General features: G+C 37.7%; 1 protein-coding gene across 1 annotated transcript in view; it reads right to left on the bottom strand.

Annotated features, from left to right (window-relative positions):
- Nucleotides 1-647: 647 nt before the first annotated feature.
- LOC145981747 (phospholipid scramblase 2-like) overlaps nt 648-21,343 on the bottom strand; it is a 62,155-nt gene continuing 41,459 nt past the window's right edge. The window contains exons 5-6 of the mRNA XM_083115153.1: nt 14,723-14,880; nt 648-2,216 (exon numbers count right to left, since the gene is read on the bottom strand). Coding sequence (XP_082971279.1) covers nt 14,725-14,880 — 156 coding nt within the window. The 3' untranslated portion in view covers nt 648-2,216; nt 14,723-14,724. The remainder of the gene's footprint in view (nt 2,217-14,722; nt 14,881-21,343) is intronic.

Genomic DNA, 21,343 nt, shown 5'->3' with positions numbered 1-21,343 from the left:
AAAATCTATACTGAATTCTGGATACAAACTCCCTTTAAAATCAATGCTGAATTATGTATTCAAAGTCCTTCTGTCTAATATCTCTACTGAATTCAGTAAAAAGTCCCTTCCTCTAATCTCTCTTCTGAAATCTACATAAAAAGTCCCTCCTCCTCCTGTGCTCGCTCTAAAATCTATACTGAATTAAAAGACACACCCTATCCTCATTGGTGTGGACCCTCTTAATATGTCTATTTAATTATGTATAAAAAGTCCCTCCCTCCAAAATTGCTACTGAATTATGTATAATATATCTACTGAAATATGTATAAAAATTTCCTCCAAGTGGCTAGCGAGATGTTATTGTTTCGCTTGAGCAACCTTTTCCAACTTCAACTGGAATTTCCCTTTGTTACACAACAGGGTCAGAAATAGTTAACCGGGGTATTAGTCTAGTCATAGTCAAGTATCCAGAGGGGGAAATTCCCCCTCATCCCCCCTACAAATACCACCCTGATTATATGAAAAATAAACAATATTAATATAAGGGAAAACTTGACATCCACTTACTTGTAAACCTGATTCAGAAAATAAAACAAACAGTATTATTGAAATAGTTTATTGATATAAAAATATGAAAAAAGTACAAATATAATATACAGACACGTTTACTTAATTACCTTTGTAATTATGAATATTGATAGTTTATTGATATAAAAATATGAAAAAAGTACAAATATAATATACAGACACATTTACTTAATTACCTTTGTAATTATGAATATTGATTCCTAAACTCTCACAAATGTAGAACAAACAAAGTGTGTGTCCAAAAATAATGCATTTTTAATAATAGCAATAATTACATGATTGATCACAGCATTTCGCATCATAAATTAGAAGCCTTTTCTGTTGTTTTTTTAATGCACTTTCCAGTATCTTACATATGCCAATTAATAAATCCCCTGAGTAGATACATAACTTTCTCTAGAATTTTCTATATCGATTGATTGGTTGCATCCACTAAATCATCATTGTACCTATTGTACAGTGGGATCCACTCTAATGCTTGCAAATTTTCTGACCATTTTCAATATTTTTTCTGCTATATCCTGTGTTTTTTAAGCGATGGATTTTATGTATGCTGGTGGAGAAGTTGTCAATAGCTTGTTTTTGAGGTTTTTTTTAAATTCTTAAAGCTCTTATGGGTCAAATAAAGTGCACGAACATGGTGATGGACAATTTGCATGGTAATATTCATGGATCCCACTGTACTATGTATGATTTAGTGGATGGAACAAATCAATCAAGCCAGCTGAAAGACTAGTTTTCTGAATGAAAATTATGTGATGCTCAAAATATACGATATTGACGTTTTTTTTTTTTTTTTCAAAAAAATCCTCTCGGACGAATGATACAAGACCAAAATGTAAGTTATGTTTTAGAGACATCTGGTAATCATACACAAAGGCCACTTTCACATCGGATATTTAAAATGAGAATTTACACCTTTCTTATAACCAGTGCTTTTTGTGAGGGGAAAGGGGTTCGGAACTCCTCATAAGTCAGTTTGTTAGTGTCACAAATGATAATGTTCAAATTTAACCATATGAGCTACTGCAAAATGGTACATTTGTACAGTCACGGACAATTTCTTTGGTTGTAACAAGCCCATTTGAAAATCAATATGGTCGTTTCAACTCCAAAAGGTTGCATGACTGTACATATTTATGTATATTTCCTTCGTTAATTCAAAGAATGTTAGTTTAAATTTTGCATATGAAGAAAAAGCATCATACTGCGAGAAATAAAAACAATGCTTAAAACTAATGATGCATTATGAACCAAGAAAAAATAAAGAAAGAGTATCGTTCTCAAAAATTTTGTATAGCTTATGAGGGCTGTGGCGGTGCCAAACCGGCCTCCCTTCCTTTCCCCCGCAGATCAAATAACCATGCACATGCAACAAACATTAAACAATGTAAATATTTTTATATGACATATTTATGGAAATAATAAATGTGGTCGTGCCTCCACAAAATATTCTCAAACCCTTACTCAATGCTACATTTTCATGTCTACAACATAATTTCTAGGATAATTGATGAGGGAGGTAATGAGTTCCATTTCCTGTCCCTCCTCCCAAATGATACACCACTGTCGCATGGGTCACAGAGTCACCAGATGCTTGTTGTGTTATCAAAAAAGGATGCTCGTTCCATTCTCAAATCTAAGTCCTGAAATAGACAAAAATAGACTGCTGTATTTATGCGTGCATAATGTGCACCCTGGTTTTTAATGGGGAAAAGTGACAAAGATTATATATCATATATAATGCTCAGTATAATCCAGATTCACATTCAAGAAATAGCTTTTATAATTTAAACTCTACCGGGTGTAATGAAGAAAAAATGTGTTCATTTTAATCCAGACCAATGTGGAATAATAGTTTGGTTGCAGATGAACATTAAAACTCTACTGTTGACTTTGCATCCTATTTTCAAATGTGTTTTACTTTGAAGAACCACTTTTTACACAGATAGGCTATTCGGGACTGGACCTACAGTTGAAAGTTCGAATCAAATCACTATGTGTGTCCACTGGGTATCAAACTCAAGACCCCTCCATTACAAGGCGACAGTCATCTGAGAGGCTCTATCTTCAAATAAAGAGGGTGTGTGGAGCAGTTCAGGTTTCGATGATATTAACAATTTACTTAAAGCGTTCCAAACTCTCATCCGCACTGGAAATCTGCTGGCAGCATTTGAAACTAGGAGAATAGACTTGCAACAAGGTCAAAAAGTGGAAACTGGAGATCAGGAATCAAAAAGAGAAGTGAAAGTTTTTACAACTAGTTGATAAAAAGAACGCAAAATTTTTTTTCTGAAGACACTTTCTGTCCTTTGATATTAAGTTAATGGTCAACATTTTGTCTTCGCTCGTCTCAGAAGGGAAATAAGTGTCGCTTATTCCTCAGATGAATATATCTAGAAGGGAGTACAAGAAGTTATCTTTCATATTAAGAAAAGCACCTCGTCATCTTCTGTTTTCTTTCAAGTTACGTGTATTAATTGTTTTCAACAATTCCAGTGTCTAGTGCTAGTGTCATTTTCAGCACTTCACCGAATTCACAGTTACTGCAGAAATTCCCAAGGACAGCAATTGAGAAGAAGCTGAAAACTGAAATGAAAATGGAGATGGGTTCTACAATCTAGTGATAGAAGAATTCATAAAGGAGAGTTAATAATAATAATAATGCTTGTTTTAATTTGTGCTTCCCTTGCTGTAAAATTCACAAACCACCCTTGCTTTGCAGTGTTCAGGAAGTTATTTTCTATTATCCAACAAATAACACTGATATGCATCCCATGTGACTGGAGGTGCATGCTCGAATTTCGACAGTATTTCCTTTCTTGGTGTCGCCGGTTTGAACTCACATCATATAAGAAATTAAAGGTTGAACAGACCATCAAATTTGAAACTCTACAACCAAATGATATCTTAATCCAACATCGAGGTCGCAACCCCTTATGTCGATATGATCTCTCAAGAAACATTACATTACAAAGTGAAAAAACGTGGGAAATGGCCTTTAAATTTTATACATGGTTCTGCTAATTTTTTCTGTACTTTTTATAAAAAAACCTTCAAAATATATACTTTTTCCATGACTAACATAGCATTTATAAGAGGCACGTTCAGTTAGCAGCACAAGATTTCTTCCATTAAGGCCTTTACACGCTCCATATATGTCATATTATTTGGCTAGTATTAAATTTTATTTTCCTTATCTTTTCATTCATCCAAAATACCACAAAAATCACAACGTTCCTTCATTTTGTGATCAGCTTACTTCAACCGCATTGCACATTAGTGTTGCCATCTTGAATGGAATACTGTTGCCATATTCAGAAACTGCAGAATAGAAGCTTTACAACTATATATAACCTGATAAGGTTCCGTAAACATGAAAAATCAATGCAAGTGTCACAGAATCGTGGAATGACCCTGCATGGTTTCATGTTGGCTGTCTGAATTATTCCGTGAATAATACGCACCACAGTTTTTGGGGGGCAAACGTTTTGGAAAAAAGTGCATATTACACATGAGTAAATACGGTAATTCAAAATGATCATTATCTTATTTGCAGGCATGATCGGCCCTACAGTACATAAGAGCAGTGAACCCCCAGTGATGTATGGTATTCACTTCGAGAATGAACAATAAACAATGTATTTTACCTGTTTTCGTTGAAATCTACAGAATAAGTAATGTATTTGCGGTCGAAACATGACAAATTATCTTGCTGACAAAAAAAAAAGCAGCAAGCCAGCTAAGCCGGGTACAGTTTCAGAGTTGAACCTCCACATATGGCAAAATGCATGCAAAGGGATAGTCCTGAATGATCATCTCCAAACAACAGACATGCATGGTTCATGTTCTTCTGAAAGAAGCTGCAGCAGAATGCAACCTCCTTGCTGTTACCATGGGGGCTTGAAGTTTGAAGCTCATGCATTACATAACTGGAGGAATAACACTAATGTGCCACTCAGCAAAGGTGTATCTGAAAATATTTGAGAAAAGAATAAGGGAAGTACAGAGCTGAACATGAGAGAGGAACAGTATGGATTTAAAAGAGGCAGATCAACAGTAGATCTGATATTCACCATAAGGCATTACGAGCATGGAAATGATTTGATTATGGCATTCCTAGATATAGAAAAGGCATACAATAGCATGGACAGAACAAAGATTTGGAAGGCTCTACGAAAGAAACTAGTCAAGGAAGAGATAGTGTGTAGAGTGCAGAGCACATACAAGGCCAACCAGAGCTGTGTGAAGACACCAGTGGGAAGAACAGAGTCGTTCAGTATAAGTAATGGACTAGAACAGGGAAGTGCTCTTTCCCCACTGCTCTTCATAATTACAATGGATGCAATTATTCAACAGGTGGGGAACAAGATAGGAGAGGAAGAGATAAAGGCCCTGTTAGTAATATGGGGAAACAGGGAAGAAGAAGTACAGAAACAGCTTGATAGTTGGCATGACGAAATTAGAAGAACAGGAGTGAAATTCAGTGCAGAAAAGAGTGATGTGCTAATAACAAGAAACAGAGCCAGAATAAAGATGACCATGGAAGACTTGAGGGATGTGGAGCTTCAAATATCTAGGAAGCATAATTGAGAGAAGTGGAAGAACAGATGAGGAGGTAAACAGAATGGGCGGTGGACTCTATCAAAGCATTTGAAGATTAATGAGGAACAGGGATGTACCTATGAAATGTGCCAGCCCCCATGGCAGAGTGATTAGCACATCATGCTACAATGCCAGGGGTCCCGGGTTCAAATCCCAGCCTGGGCATGGATGTTTGTGAGCAATGCCATCACTCATTTCCATCTTCGCAAATTAGACAGAAAGTAGTGTCACAAAATGCAAAGTAAAATAAAGCAAATCAATGAATCAATGACACCTAAGAAATGCAAAAAGTTAATATATAACACATACTAAGGGTCAATAATTACGTATGGAACAGAGACTTGGACAATGACGGGGGGGGGGGGGAGATGCAGGCAGTGGAAATGACATTTTTAAGGAGTATATTGGGGAAGACTAGAGGGATACAATAAGGAATGAGGAGATCTGACAGACAGTGGGTGTGCTGAAGCTTCAGGACAGGATAGACCAGGCACAGATGAGATGGTTCGGACACATGAAGAGGATTGATGCAGACAGACTACCAGTAAGAGCTTACAATGCACAAAGAGTGGGAATAAGGCCAACTTGCCCTCCTCCCCCTCCCATGCGCATGTATATGTCTCAAATGTATTTAAAAATGAGAGAGAGAGAGAGAGACAACATGTCTCAAAAAAGACACCTCACTCACCAAATTATTGATGGAAAGAGACACCGGCCCCACCTAGTGGTTGCAAGACCTTGTAGTTGGTGGTGGGGCTTGCATGCTCTGATAATTTGCTAGGCTATACTGGTGGTAGCATAAGCTACTGGTAGGGTCTTCCATGCCGGGCAGGCTAGCGAGGAGGAGTCAGACTAAGAAGCAACCTATTGGTCAACGACTCCAAAGGTTGAAGAAGATGGACAGCATTTTAACGGCTGAGGAGGCGGAAGAACCAGGAGAAGTAAGATCTCTTAAAACAACCTTGGTCCATCTGGCTCGGGATGGTAGCACCTTGTAAGGGCCCCTAGCCAGGGTTATGGCGAAGACCTCAATGGCATCTGTGGCAGAGATGGAGACCTTTGGAATGGTGGAAGAGGCAACCCACCCTCTTGGGAGAAGAGGGAAATCACTGCCTTGTGGAGAGGGGAGAAATCCCCAAAGGCTAGGAGAAGAAAAACTCTGAAGTAAAACCAGGGAAGGGAGCTCTGGAGCTGTAGTGAAAGCAACAAACTTAGGGGATGGAAACCCCAGTATCAAATAACCTGGCCCTCCAGGTTGGGGGTTGGGAATGAGGTTAAAAACCCCACCCTGTAAAAGATCACTATTGTTGAGAAGCCAAGAGATAAGTGCCAGATTGATTTAAACGATGTATCACAAGGCAAGAAAATGGACAAAAATTTGGTGGTGGCAACATGGAATGTGAGAAGTTTACATAGGGCAGGGAAGTTAAAACAACTAAAGATGGAAATGAAGACAAAGTGGGGTAACTTCACACTATTCTATAGTGTACACATAGACAATACCTTTGGTACAGGTTTCTTAGTAAACAAGAAATATAAATTTTGAAACTGTGGATGAAAGATTGTGTATATTATGGGTTAAAGGGCAATTCAACAATATGACAGTAATGTGTGTACATGCCCCTACAGAAAATAAGGAGGAAAATGTGAAAGACACCTTCTACAACAAGCTGAATCAAGTATACCAGCAGATACCTGCACATGATGTAAAGATTATAATTGGAGACTTTAATGCTAAGATAGGGAAAGAAGAAAACTATGGACCAACAATAGGAAAACATAGCCTGCATGAAGTATCCAATGAAAATGGAATATGAGCAGTTGACTTTGCTACAAGTACATATTTCCCACATAAGAAAATTCATAAGCAAACATGGGAGTCACCAGATGGATACACACACAAAAAATCAAATCGATCACGTAATGGTGGATAAAAGACATGCTACAAATGTCACAGTTGTGAGAAGGTGTAGGGAAGCAGACTGTGACGCAGATCATTACCTGGTTCAAGTTAAATATTGACACAGAATATCAAGATATAGAAATACGCATGGAATAAGACAAAATAAGTACTGTGTAAGGAAACTGAAGGAGAGGAAAATAAATAAGATATATAAACAAGAACTTCAAAGATGTTACACAGAAATGGAGCAAATACAATTGGAACAAATGGACGAAATTGAGGATAAATGAATGATATACTTGGAAAGTCAGCAGAGAAGGTATTAGGATATGAAGGAAGAAGAGAAAGAAATGAGTGGTGTGATGAGGAATGTCTCCAAAAAATAGAAAATAAAAATAAAGCTAAATCAAAAATGATAGAAAGGAGGACAGTAGAAGAATATGAAGAGAAGCTAAGAATTTATGCAAAAGGCAGAAGAAATCTTATGAGTGGAAAAAGTTAGAGGATATAGAAGAAGCAAACAGTCAGAATGAGATATATGTACACAATAACTAGAGATCTGCGAGCAGGTTTCCAACCAAGAACCTCTATGGGCAGAGGAAAAGACAATGTTTTAATAGGAAATGAAACTGAGATTAAGGAAAGATGGAAGGAGTATTTTGAGGAACTCTTAAATAGTAGTAATAACGAGCAGAGGGAGGAAGAAGAAATTATTCACCAAGGACCAGAGCTACAGTGTGATCTCCCAACAAATGATGAGATACAAATAAGCATTGACAGATTAGAGGAAAATAAATCACCAGTTAAAGATGGGATAATTGTGGAATTGATAAAAAATGGAGACATGAAATTGAGAGAGAAAATATGTAAACTAATACAAGCCATATGGAAATCAGAGAGAATGCCAAAGGATTGGAATACATCAATTATCTGCCCAATTTATAAAAAAGGAGATAAGCTGCAATGTAGTAATTATAGGGGAATATCGCTGTTAAATATATGCTATAAAATATTTACAAATATCTTATGGGGAAGAAATATTACAGGACTATCAATGTGATTTTAGAAAAGGACGATCCACAACGGACAGCATTTTTATGTTAAGAATAATATGTGAAATATTTTATGGATTTAACCTTGACCTGCACCTACTATTTATAGATTTTAAACAAGCCTTTGACTCAGTGGATATAAAAGTTTTATATAAAACCTTAAAGGAGTTTGGCATTCCTAACAAATTAGTGAATTTGATTACAATGACGTTAGACAATTCCACTAGCAAAGTAAAAGTACAATGACAAATGTCTCAAGCATTTCAGGTAAGAAAAGGTTTAAAGCAAGGGGATGCCTTATCAACTACAGAAGGTTGTTTCATGTCCATGGTAACAAAGTTAGAACCCACCTCACCTTAAGAAAAACCGTGATGCCACGAGCGGTGGTGCTCTCCGTGATACCCCTGTCTTGCAGCAATGGCCCTGCAGCGGAGTTTCCATTGGAGGAGACTGCGTTGAAGAACACATTGGTCCAAACGATCATATTCCTCCTGACAAGCTTTCCAAAGACCCTCAATTCTGCGGGGCCGTCTGCTTTCCAAGGCTCGTTTCAACAACGGAAACCCACAAAAATCCATGGGAGAGGCATCGGGGGATTTCACAGAGATGTCTGTAAAGGGGATTGCATGAATGCCCGTTTCACGTGCCATCCGATCCATGTATGCCTGCGTGGACTTTGCCGTATGACTGGAAGCCTTGTCCTGGTGGATGACAATACAAGATGTGTCGCTGCCATAGAGAGAAGGAATATCATGTCTGTAAGGTGGCTCCAAAATATTCGTCTGGTAATAGGCTGCATTTATTTTAGCCTTTTTTTCCACTCTGCGCAGTGGAAGTTTGCCGTTATGGCAGTAACCACCAACAACCATGAACCCGCCTGGAAAACTTTCAGCACATTCACGTACCCACTCAGATCGACCTCTTGCATCATGTGGACGATAGTAGATGGCCCCTTTTTTTTTTACCACATCCCGACAGATACACCCATGCTTCATCCAGGGACACCACATACTTCCAGCGGTCTCCTGCCAGATGGCGTTCGTAGAGCTTCCGACTGTTGGCCTTCCTCTCCTGGACATGTGAGGCACGCAACTTATGAACTTGAGCCTTGTGCTTCCGTACAAGTTGTAAATCTTGCGCTATGATGCGATTTACAGTTGCAGGGAAACATTGCACTGCCTGTGCAATCACTCTTTGCGTTGCAGGGTTTTCACTTCGCACCAAGGATCTCACTTTCCGCACAACATCGGAGGAACGCTTGGGCTTCCGATATGTCCGAGGCCCACTTTGACTGGTTCCAGCAACAGGTACGGTGAAAGCTCTATGGCGATTCAACACTGCATTGATGCCCTTATTTGATACATGGAATGCTTTCATGTGGCACTGTTTAATTATCTGGCTATAACTATAACCAACGTCGGAAAGGGCACAGATGTACCCCTCCCAAAAGACTGGAATTTTTGGTGCCATATAAAAACTCACTCGCACTCCAACCATCGTCTTTGCAAGTCAACACACAGTACTTTCGTCCTATTGGCTCTGGCTGCTCTGTGCTATGCCTACGTGCTGCTCCCTGGTGATCGAAATCGTTACCATCAACGTGAAACAACCTTCTGTATTCTGTTTAATTTGGTTTTGGAAAAAGTAATGAGAAACAGAAACAAATCCCAATGGAACTATATTAAATAGAACAAGACAATATTTAGCTTATGCTGATGACGTTGTGATACTCAGATGGTCAGTGAAAGCAATTGAAGAAGTAAACACACAAATACAAGAAGCAGCGCCAACAGCAGGACTACTGATAAATCAACAAAAGACTAAATACATGAGAGTCGCAAAAAGTATCCCCAGGAGACAGGGAAAGCCACCTGCTAGAATGTTCCAGAACAACTTTCTAATAGTCTGGAGGGGAGTAATGTTTGTGTATATATATCCTTCTGTTGTGTACCTTTTACATTTGTACTTGGTGCAGAGTGTGAAGAAGACCTTGCTAGAAGGTTGAAACGTTATGTTTAGTTTATGTTTTATAAAATTTCTGCCTTGGTCAGCATATTGAGTTTTTCATATCATGGAAACAAGGCTTAATGGTGTTATAACTAAAATTATTGATCCAAATCTGATCCATATTTATGCATAGGGCTAATATATTCTGGAAGAAAATTATAACCTTCACCAGTTATTTTCACTAATCAAAATATCCAGTGCAAGAGTTGCATCTATATTCTTTACTTTTTTTGGCAATGTATTTGTGTCATAGTGGAGGTGAATTTGTAGTGAAAATATGTTTGTTCCTTGAGAGTGGCACCTCCTAAGTGGACGATATTTCTTGCATCCTCCCCTTTCTTAGCCCTAAGTTCTGAATTCCAGTCGCTGAACAAGGAAACTTAAGATATTTTTCATCATGGCAAAAAAAATAACATCAATATTTTATCACACATTTTCTATTCACAGGTGGTATTGTTTATTTGAAGCCTACTTGGTTAGTGCCTTTTTTTCTGGAGCACAAAAGGCTACTATCTTACAAGGCTACACTGTGAGGCAGAAAGGAACTGAAAATAGAGGCTCTTGAGCACCTCCATGAAATGATTGAAACATTCAAAATTGCCTTTTACAAAATTTATAAGCTTTAAGTTTTACGTTCGTCATCGAATCTGTCCTTTGAGAAAGAGCTTGCAAAGTCTTTGGATTTAAACACTGTTGTAGCACACGTATCTTATCATTTTTTTTTTTTTGCTGTGGTTCATTTTCTCATTTTAGCAAAAAGTAATCAAACTCTTTACTACAAATTGTGTTACATGTAGTATTTATAGATGTATCCAGTGAGTTACTATTTTTTAGTTTTTATGGTGTATTTTGTACTATTCATATGAAGAGTAAGTCAGTGATATTATTCCACTCAATAATGGCTTAGGAAGAGAAAACCATATAATTATTGCATTTTATTTGACATGAAAGATTCATGCCTAAAAGTGTGTACTTTTGTATATGACTGAACAAATGTAGTGATTTTCTTTGGATCTGACTAAAATATGTCACTGGTAAAATTATACCGTAGTAAAGTATTACGTAAGTACCTTTTAGCTGGTATTAGTTAGCTCCCGGGGAATTTGACTCAGAAATCTTTAGCACCCATTCTCCCCCACTTATTTCTGTCTGTTTTGTTATTAACGTTTTACTAGAGTTGCAATAAAGCCGGCTTTTTTGAATGGATGTTTTTTTTTTCGATAAAAAAAACTGAAATTTTGGCTTTTTTGGCTTTTTACCAATTAGAGCTAACCTATTTCACTTGAAGTTACTGTTATGAGTTTACAGGTTTGTAGTGACATATTTTACAACTAGCTAAAATAAATTTACATGACGTAGCAGCCAAGAGACAGATATTGGCCAATCCCAGGGGGCACATATTGCATAATGGTTCAGATACAATTTTAACCCTAGCTTACCGAGAAGGGTAAGCAGCCCCACCACCTCTATTCTTTAGATTTTTCAACTGTTTGAAAATAAATTACATTGTTTCCTAGGATGTTCCCATTATTTATTTATTACTTTTGTTCATAAATACAAATGTAATGTAACGAGGAGGTAAAAATGCACTTAGTGCGCATATCAGGCACCATCTTTGAATGTGTCTAATTCGAGACACTCATGCCAGTGACAGCGCTACAATGCCAGGGGTTCCAGGTTCGAATCCTGGCCTAGGCATGGATATTTGTGAGTGTCCAGTCATCAATTTCATCATATCATCACTAATCCCCATCTTCGCAAATTAGTCAAAAGTGGCACAATAAGCGAAGTAAAATAAAGCAAGTCAAATCAAATCATGCCAGTGACAGTGTACAATTGGTTGGTAATGATGGTAATAATTGTAATTATTATATTTAATAAACAACCGCACTTCTACAAACTAAAAAGCATTACTAAAAAAATATTATGAATTTTGTGAGTTTTAGTGAATCATAAAATATATGTGAGATACTCTTGCAATAATTGGTTATTATTTTTTATTAATGATAGTAATTTTTGTAATTATTATAATTAATAAATAACTGCACATAATCAGCGAAGGAAGCAGTGATTCAATAATAAAATGTTTTCTTGAATTTTAATGATAAAAGAAAAGTATGGGCTTGTGAGCCACCTTCCGGTATGTAAGTTTCTCGTATGGCATGGGTAAGCTAGGGTTAACATTAAACATGTAGTCCTGATAAGCACACCTGACCATGAAATGGACTTAAAACAAGCTTTTACATGTTTGTATCTCAATTTAAATGTTGATGTCATAAAATATGAAACAAATGTTAATATCAAAATATTAGATGTTCTGAGACAATTGAAAATCTTTACTGTTCACAACACATATGCAGAAATTTTACATGAATTTGTGTATATATCTTGTTTAACAGAGCTTTGAGATGGAAGCAACACGTGGCTCTTGGAAACCAACCATTAGAAGAAAATGCAACCTTTCGAACCGAAGCAACAAGCTGCAAGTGTTGCTTGTCACTTGGCCTGTACCATTTTCTCATGGAACTTTCAGACCAAAGAAACAAGTGACATGTGTCACTTGGAAGCAGACTGTCATTAGTTCATTCAACTTTTTGAACCGAAATGCTACAACGAGCTAAACATGTCACTTGCATGTTGCTCTGACTACACTGTTTTCTCAATGGCGTGCATCGTGCCACTTTGGTCTGTTGTTCTTGCATGCACAGTGAACGTTTTGCTTTATACTGAAGGACTATGTTGCTTGTCATCTGTAACGTGAGTCTGAAAGCTCCTTCATTGGTGCACATCATGTAGCCTCGGTCTTTGTGCATGCTTGTGGATGCTTGCTTACAGACTGAAGGGGTCCATGTCACCTGTCACTTCAATGTGACCCCCTCCCCCACCACTGTCATGTGTTGCTGTAGTCTGAATGTTCTCTATACTTCATATGAGATTAAGATTTCATTTAGCCTGTAAATCACAGAGAATAAAATGCAAGTACTGTTGATGGAAAAGGCCAGCTTTTTGAAAGAAGGTTTCTTTTATAATCCTGACTGACCCTCTGGAGTGGTATAAAGTAATGCTGTTGCCTTGTAATAAGAAGAGGTGTGAGGTTCAATCCTCAGTGGAGGCAGAGTGCTTCGGATCTCATTCTGTAGGTCCAGTCCAGATTTGCGGCCAGTCTTATTTGCTTCTATAGGCCTACTTCAGTTTTAGTACCAGTGTTTTTCAACCGCCATGGCGCAAAATGTACGTTGCACCTAGGGGTTGTGGACTAATTTTTTGGCACACCCTGAGAAAACCGGATGGCTCAATAGGAAAGGATGCTTTGGATTGGATCCCCCAGGAAGCACGAAGAAGAGGACGCCCCAGATGTACATGGAGAAGGACAATTGAGCAGGAGCTGCTACAACAAGTGAAGATGTGGTTGGAGGTCAAGAGTTTGGCAAAGAATCGGACAAGATGGAAATGCTTCATGAAGGCCCTGTGCTACACTAGGAGTGACAGAAGTCAATTTTATATTTGACAGCAAGTCTGTATATAATTGAACTATGATTATGCCATATTTTATATATTAATTTCCATGTAAAGTTTAAAGATCAGAAATGTATTTATGAGTGAAATAGTTGGGATCAGGGATTGACTTGTAAGAAATAAATTTACTGGGCTGTGGTCGAACAAAGGTTTAGAACCACTGCACCAAGCAGCCAAAATACATCACTAGTTGCTCCATGACCAGGTTTAGTGGCCATTTAACCAAATTATACATGATGTACTGGAAAGCCAGAATACAAATATATTTTACTGAACACAAAATTTAATGTAAAGAGATCTGATACTAGATTTTCAAAAGGTAGAGTAGTATTTTCTTTTATGCTTCATGTACTTGTTTGTATAACAAATTCAAACATCGAAAATTGTATCATACTAATCATACTATTACGTTCTATTAAAAACACATACAAAACTACTGTAGTTATGTGAATATGTTTATACTACATAGATATATTTAATAAGCCTACCGAAATATGAAGATAACACTTGAAAAGAACTGCCCATTCAAAAAAGCCAGCTTTCTTGGAAACACTGTTTATGTCTAGCTACGAATTTCATATTGTAAATTGTATTTTATATTTAGAAATGAGGTCTATTTTACAGTAGGGAGATAAACGAAAACAATGGAAGAGGAAAAATACTGCCAACTCCTGTATTTTCATTGATTTGAGACACTTTTGTGAAAAGAGCCGAAAAAAGCCCAACCAAAAAAGCCACTCTACTTTTTACACCTCATTCAATAAACACATTTGAATGTTGGGGGGAATTTTTAGGCATGAAGTTTGAACTGTCTGACGTGTCACACAAAAATCTCATTTTTTGGATATCTGAAAACTTATATTAGATGGATTTTTTTCAGTCTAACGTACTTTTTACTTTTGGTATTCACTTGGAATACTAATTAACAGAACACAAGCTATATTTAAATTTCTTCCAATTTGAAATTTATGATACCAATTTCCAGGTGGGGGAGTTGAATACCCAAATTGAATTCCACATTACACCATGCTTACATACTCCGAGTTTGAAAATTTCTGTTCGTACTTACAATCAGAAGGCTGTAAGTGGGCAGGCTGCAAGAGGAGTGGCTTTCATTGTAACATGTAGATCTCGAGGAAAGGAAACAGTGGCACTCTTCTGGGTGCCACTGCACTCCCTATGCCAAGTTATCTCCCCTACATCCTCACCTCCGGAATAGGAAGAAACCTTCAAAAATTAGTTATTCATATTAGTTAGATATTTCACTCAAATGAGTACTATCTTTTGTTTTCAAAGTATGTGTCAAATTAAGTACTTACCGCCAAGATTCAAAAAATTAAAACTCGGTAATTGTTCTTTCGAAACTAAATTAATGTATTCTTTCTGAACAATTTAAAACTTGAATTAAAAATACCATGTGCTGCATGATAAATTTCATGCATGTCTCCATGCTTCATGTTCTTTGATTTTACAACTCAAGGGTCTTAATGAAATATATACTTTTTGTAAATATAAAGTTTAATAATACACAGAGATGTAAATAAAAGAAGAATACAATATATTTGCAGTACTTAATGGACCAATGTTAATTAAATATATTGTTATTATTATTATTATCTCCTCTTGTGAGTGTTAACAACTGATATGGGACAAAATGGCTCGAAAATGTTAGCAAAGCTGTCAAACATAAGGTTTGCATGCTGTTCGTCCAAATCCAAACAGCAACACAATGTGTGCATAATTTTTGTTAATTTTACACAACTTAATTTATGCCCATTCGTGGTTATGATAAATATACAGGTCCAACTGAGCAGATGGTCCCCACCTCACCATCTCAGATTTTGATGAAATTTGGTACAGGAGATGGTCTGAGGCCTAAATGAAATTATGCAAAATTTTAGCTCAGTATCTCCTATACTTTACCCAAAATGCCCCACCTTGAGACACCTCACTAGAGACACGGTGCTGGCAACGTTACCAGAAGGCATGTTTAACTGCCTCCTGTGCAGCCATAAATGGTCTCAGAGGTCCAAAAATGACATCTCTTATACAACTTTTTGTGTAGATTTAAATCAATTTGACTCCAAGCTCCGTAGTTTTCTTGAAAATCTTGGCTAAAAATAGGAAAAAATTCACGGTGACATCTGGCTCAACAAACTTCACTGCCTTACAGCCTGGAAAATAGCGAGTCTACAGTTGCTGTATTTTGCAGTTTGATTTAGAGTTACATAGAGAGTACTAGGTTAAAATCATAAGTTTCTCAATTTATTAATGTCCAACTTATTAAGGTGGAAAGATTGACTGGAAACTGAAAAAACACAAAAACTGCCATGTTTGAAGCTCTGGATGAACATGATGGCAGTTAAATATTGTCCTTTAATGAGTTTCACTGAAAAGAGCAAAGCAAAATACCTTAATGAGCAAAAATTCATCATGGTGACCCCCCAATTTTCTCAAAATAGAACACCTTGAAGTACGACAATATTTGTTCATTTCGGAGAACTATGTTCATTTTTGAAAGCCCTCCTACGTTATCTAATCCAGTAGAGCAACTGTTAGCTAAACTTTTATGGACAAACAATAGTCTGAATTTAAAAAATGAAGCCACTTTGAGTGTTATGCCCTTGTCATTACATTGTAATTATTTGACATTTATTAGAAATATTGTATATGTTCGTTTTTATAATTCACATTGCACTAGAAGTATGTATCATTCAGTTAAAATATTTTGTTTGTTCATTTTTAATATTTAATATGATGTCACAGACAATCAGTATAAAATGGACAAAGAGACTAACCTTTATGTGCCAACCTTGCAACTTCCCAACCTGGCAACATCCAACAAACTAACAGATTTATCAACAAGCTAATAATAAGATAGCAACTAGGAGAGTGGTAAAAAGAAAATGTGAATTTAAAAAATGTGTAGATTCTTAGTGTGTTAAGTGTTAGTGAAGAATAAATATTTGTGATCATGTCATTTGTTGAAAATGTCAGATAAAGAGAGATATTGCTGTAATCCATTAGGGCTACCTCATAAAAAACAGATTTCAGCTAGTTTTCGTAAATTGACTCAGAGAACAGTAGATAAACTCAGAACAGTGACAGGCAGAGCATCTGTTGTGGATCAGCAAAAGATCTGTCCAACATGCAGAAAGGAAGTTAACAAACAATTTGATGCCCTGCAGCAGCAGAATAATTCAGCAATGAGCAGATCAAACTCAGACACTGATGCTGAAACAAGAAGACCAAATGCCATTGAAGATGTTGATATATGAGGGCCACTATTTATATTTTGAGCCTAACAATGAAAAAACAGGAATTTGGCATTGAAAACTGCTTTATTGTTTTTCGAAGTATTCTCCTTTATGGTCAATATACTTTTGCATTCGTTCGAACCATTTGTCAAAGCAGTTTTTCCAATCTTCTTGAGACACCTCCATAATATGGTTTTTGAACGCATCAACGGCATCTTCAGCCGACGAAAATCGTTGTCCACGCAATTTATTCTTGACATTCGGGAACAAGAAGAAGTCATTGGGTGCGAAATCAGGACTGTACGGCGGATGACCCATCAATTCGATTTTTTGACTGTTCATAAAGTCGGTTGTTAGACGAGATGTGTGACAGCTGGCATTGTCTTGATGAAGAATGATCCGACGGCGTTTGTTTGTTTTCCGTATTTGACCGAAGACCTCTGGCAAACAAATTGTTGTGTACCATTCAGAGTTGACCGTTCTACGTTCCTCTAAAGGCACAGTTGCCACGTGACCAGTTTTCCCGAAAAAACAGGCGACCATTTGTTTCGATGTGCTTCGAGCGCGAACAACTTTTGTTGGATTGGGTTCATCTTGAAACACCCATACAGTCGACTGCTGTTTACGTTCCGGCTCATATGCATATATCCATGATTCGTCACCTGTTACAATCTTATATACGTCTTTTGAAGCACCACGATTGTATTTATTGAGCATTTGTTTGCACCAATTGACGCTAGCGTCTTTTTGAGTTTTTGTCAAATTGTGTGGGATCCAACGAGAACATACCTTTCTCACAGCTAAATGATCATGTAATATTTTATATATGCTGGTGGAACTAATGCCTATGGTTGCTTCAATCTCACAGTATGTCACATGACGATCTTGCAGTATTAGGTTTTGCACAGCATCAATGTTTTCTTGAACAACAACTGATTTTGGACGACCTTCGCGAATCTCGTCGGTGAGCGAATGGCAGCCACGATTAAATTCGTTATACCAGCGTTTCACAGTGGCAAAGGATGGGGCTTCATCGCCAAATGTGGAAGTAAGTTGATCGATGCACTCTTGTCTTGATAATCCACGTCGAAAATCGTAAAAAATCATCGCACGAAAATGTTCACGAGTTAATTCCATTTTATTGTTGTCGCGCAATCTCCAAGGCAACATAAACAACACAAATGAAGCTATTGACAAAACATTTGAAGTACGTTATGGTCAATGATGCCAGACGATTCCGTGCAAATGTCAAATCGCGCCTAACTTCAATCAGTGTTGCCAAGACTCAAAATATAAATAGTGACCCTCGTAAGTGCTACTGCAGTAGGTATTTCACCAGTAAAATTTTAAAAAATCAGCCAGAGAGACTCATCAGGATATGCTAAAAGAAAAGTTGCACAGTTTCATAAAGCTATAACAAAGCAGGTTACAGCTGCTTGTGGGTTAGAGCCTACAGACACAGAACCTAGTTCTAGTCAAGAACACCTTTGCCAAAAGTGTAAAGATTATGATATACTGTTAGCAGAGCTCAAAATTAACCTTAACACATCTTCCAGTCCGGCTGAGAAAGTACAAATCCTTACTTTCCGGCCAGAGAGTTGGAGCATTGTAAGACAATGACTGAGTTTGGAATTTCAGAAAGAATGGTAAGGACAGCCAAGGAGTTACACCAGAAAGATGGAGTTCTTGCCATGCCTGCTAAGAAAAAAGGCAGACCTTTGTCTTCAAGAACCAAAGAGCTTGTTCAGAGTTTCTATCAGGATGAACAGTACAGCAGGATGTGTCCAGGCATGAAGGATAAAGTAACTGTGCGTATAAATTGTGTCAAAATGGAAAAACAGAAAAGCTCTTGCTATGCAATTTGAATGGACTGCATGTGCAATTTCGGAATAAATATCCTGATGTAAAAATTGGCATTACAAAGTTCTGTCAGCTTAGACCTGAATGGTGCATTACTGTTGGAGCAGCAGGGACACACAGTGTCTGTGTGTGCATGATGCATCAGAATGTGAAACTCATGCTTGCTGGAATATCACTGGAAACATAAGAATACAAAACACTCATCAGCAGAACTGTTTGCAATTTGGTGTCAAAGGAATGTATGGTATATCGTTGTGAAGCATGTCCAGGGCAAGATGCAGTTGTTGATTACCTTTGGCAGCTGCTTCAAGCTGAATGCAAAGATCCAGAACATATAGTTGAATTTAAGCAGTGGTTCCACACAGACAGAGACACACTGATGACAAATCAGCTGACAGTTGAGGAGTTTGTTGTTGATTTGAGTGCGAAAATTTACAACTTGTCTGCACATCATTATATTGCTAAATATCGAACAGGACATCTAAAGGGGTTAAAGGAACAACTGTAGCCAGGAAGAATTGATCATACTCATGGACTTTTCTGAAAATTACTCATTTGTAATTCAAGATGCTGTGCAAGGGTTTCATTGGGAAAACAGCCAAACCACGGTGTATTAATTTGAAGTTTACAGCAAAGAGAATGAAGGCGTACAGTGTCAGAGCCTGTGCATTATCAGGGACCACCTTTCACATAATGCTGTAGCTGTTTATGTGTTCATTGCTATAGTTCTCCAGTTTCTTAAAGCTACTATGCCTGAAATCAGACACATCCACTACTTCAGTGATGGTTCAGGAGGACAGTACAAGAATTTCAAAAATTTTGCAAACCTTTGCAGTCATTTCAAAGACCATGGGATAACGGCTGACTGGAGTTTCTTTGCTACATCACATGGAAAGTCACCATGTGATGGTATTGGTGGCACGTTGAAGCGATTGGCGCAATGGAAGAGTCTACAGCACCCTGTACATGGGCACATACTCACTGCTCAAGATCTCTTTGAATTCTCCAAGCAACTCAAAGGAATTAAGACATTTTTTGTGAGCAGTCATGAAGTTGAAGCAACTGTGCCCCAGCAGGAAGAGAGATTTGGCAAAGCACATACAGTTGCAGGAACACGTGGGAACCACTACTTTCATCCTATTGATGAGAGCAGAATCAGTGTTAGCAGAGTGGCCAATGACTCAGTGTCGTTTATTGCAAATGTTCTAACGCAAAAAAATGTCAATGTGAGGTGTCAAGATTTGCAGCCAGGGCAATATGTTGCCTGTATCTATGACAGGAAGTGGTGGATCGGAAATGTGTGTGAGATGTCTCTCGAACAACAAGATGCAAATATAAATTTTATGCACCCTCATGGACATGTGTTGGGTGCCAGAGATCCACATAATCTGCACTGTTCCTGCACCAACTGTCTCTTAATTAGGAAGAAACTACACTTTCCCTGAGAAAAAATGTATGAAGTAACTACACTTTCCCTGAGAAAAAATGTATGAAGAAACTACACTTTCCGTGAGAAAAAAATGTATGAAGAAACTACACTTTCCCTGAGAAAAAATGTATCAGCAATTCAAGCAAAATTTATCACAATGAAGTAGTAAAAATGTGCACAGCATTGGCTTGAGATCCATAAAAGAAACCACCTCGGCTTGGGAACCGGCTAGAAACCCATCTGCAAACTTTGAAACCTTGAAAACAACCCCTCTTCTAATTGATAACTGGCTACATACCCATCTACAGGCTTGGGAACCTCAACCAAATATCAATTTGGCTTGTAATCCAGCATGATAAATGTTCATGCTCAACAGGTGGTGAGTGGGAGGGCCCGTGACTGGACCTGCCTGGCTATCGGGCATGTCCTGTAGGCGATGAGGATACCATTTCCATACAAATAAAATAGTATGGAGTTGGTAGTGCAAAAGGCACCATGGACCAACGCAGGATTACTTGTCATTTTGTGTGTAATATATACATGGACGACTGGTTACAAATTCCACATTTTAGGCTTCTCATATCTCAGAAAACATGCATAACACTCAAAGTGGCTTCATTTTTTAAATTCAGACTATTGTTTGTCCATAAAAGTTTAGCTAACAGTTGCTCTACTGGATTAGATAACGTAGGAGGGCTTTCAAAAAATGAACATAGTTCTCCGAAATGAACAAATATTGTCGTACTTCAAGGTGTTCTATTTTGAGAAAATGGGGGGTCTCAATGATGAATTTTTGCTCATTAAGGTATGACGATAAATGTGATGAAAAGAGAAGAAAGTGTGACTAAATATCGAAGAGTCAATTCAGTCTAATCTATCTCACTAATCAATCACATTGATAAATGTCCTCGGTTAAATATGAAGTCTTGATTGGCACATCATTTTATGTACGTGGGCCGTTCAAGTCAATCGGGGACTTTTTTTTTTCCAGGTTTAAATAGACGCCTAGGCTGGAGGTTTTGTATGCAGTAGGAACTGGCAACTGTGTGCTGTTACTGGTAGGCGGCGCTCATTTCCCGCGTTTCTGCATAGATCGTTATTCAAGATGGCGGACAACAGTGTGAATGTCTACATGGAACAGCGT

The sequence above is a fragment of the Lepisma saccharinum genome, chromosome 30, assembly GCF_977018435.1.
Source record: "Lepisma saccharinum chromosome 30, izLepSacc3.1, whole genome shotgun sequence".
Taxonomy (NCBI): domain Eukaryota; kingdom Metazoa; phylum Arthropoda; class Insecta; order Zygentoma; family Lepismatidae; genus Lepisma; species Lepisma saccharinum.
The sequence above is the reverse complement of the archived record's forward strand: the minus strand, read 5'-3'. Positions and strand labels throughout refer to the sequence as shown.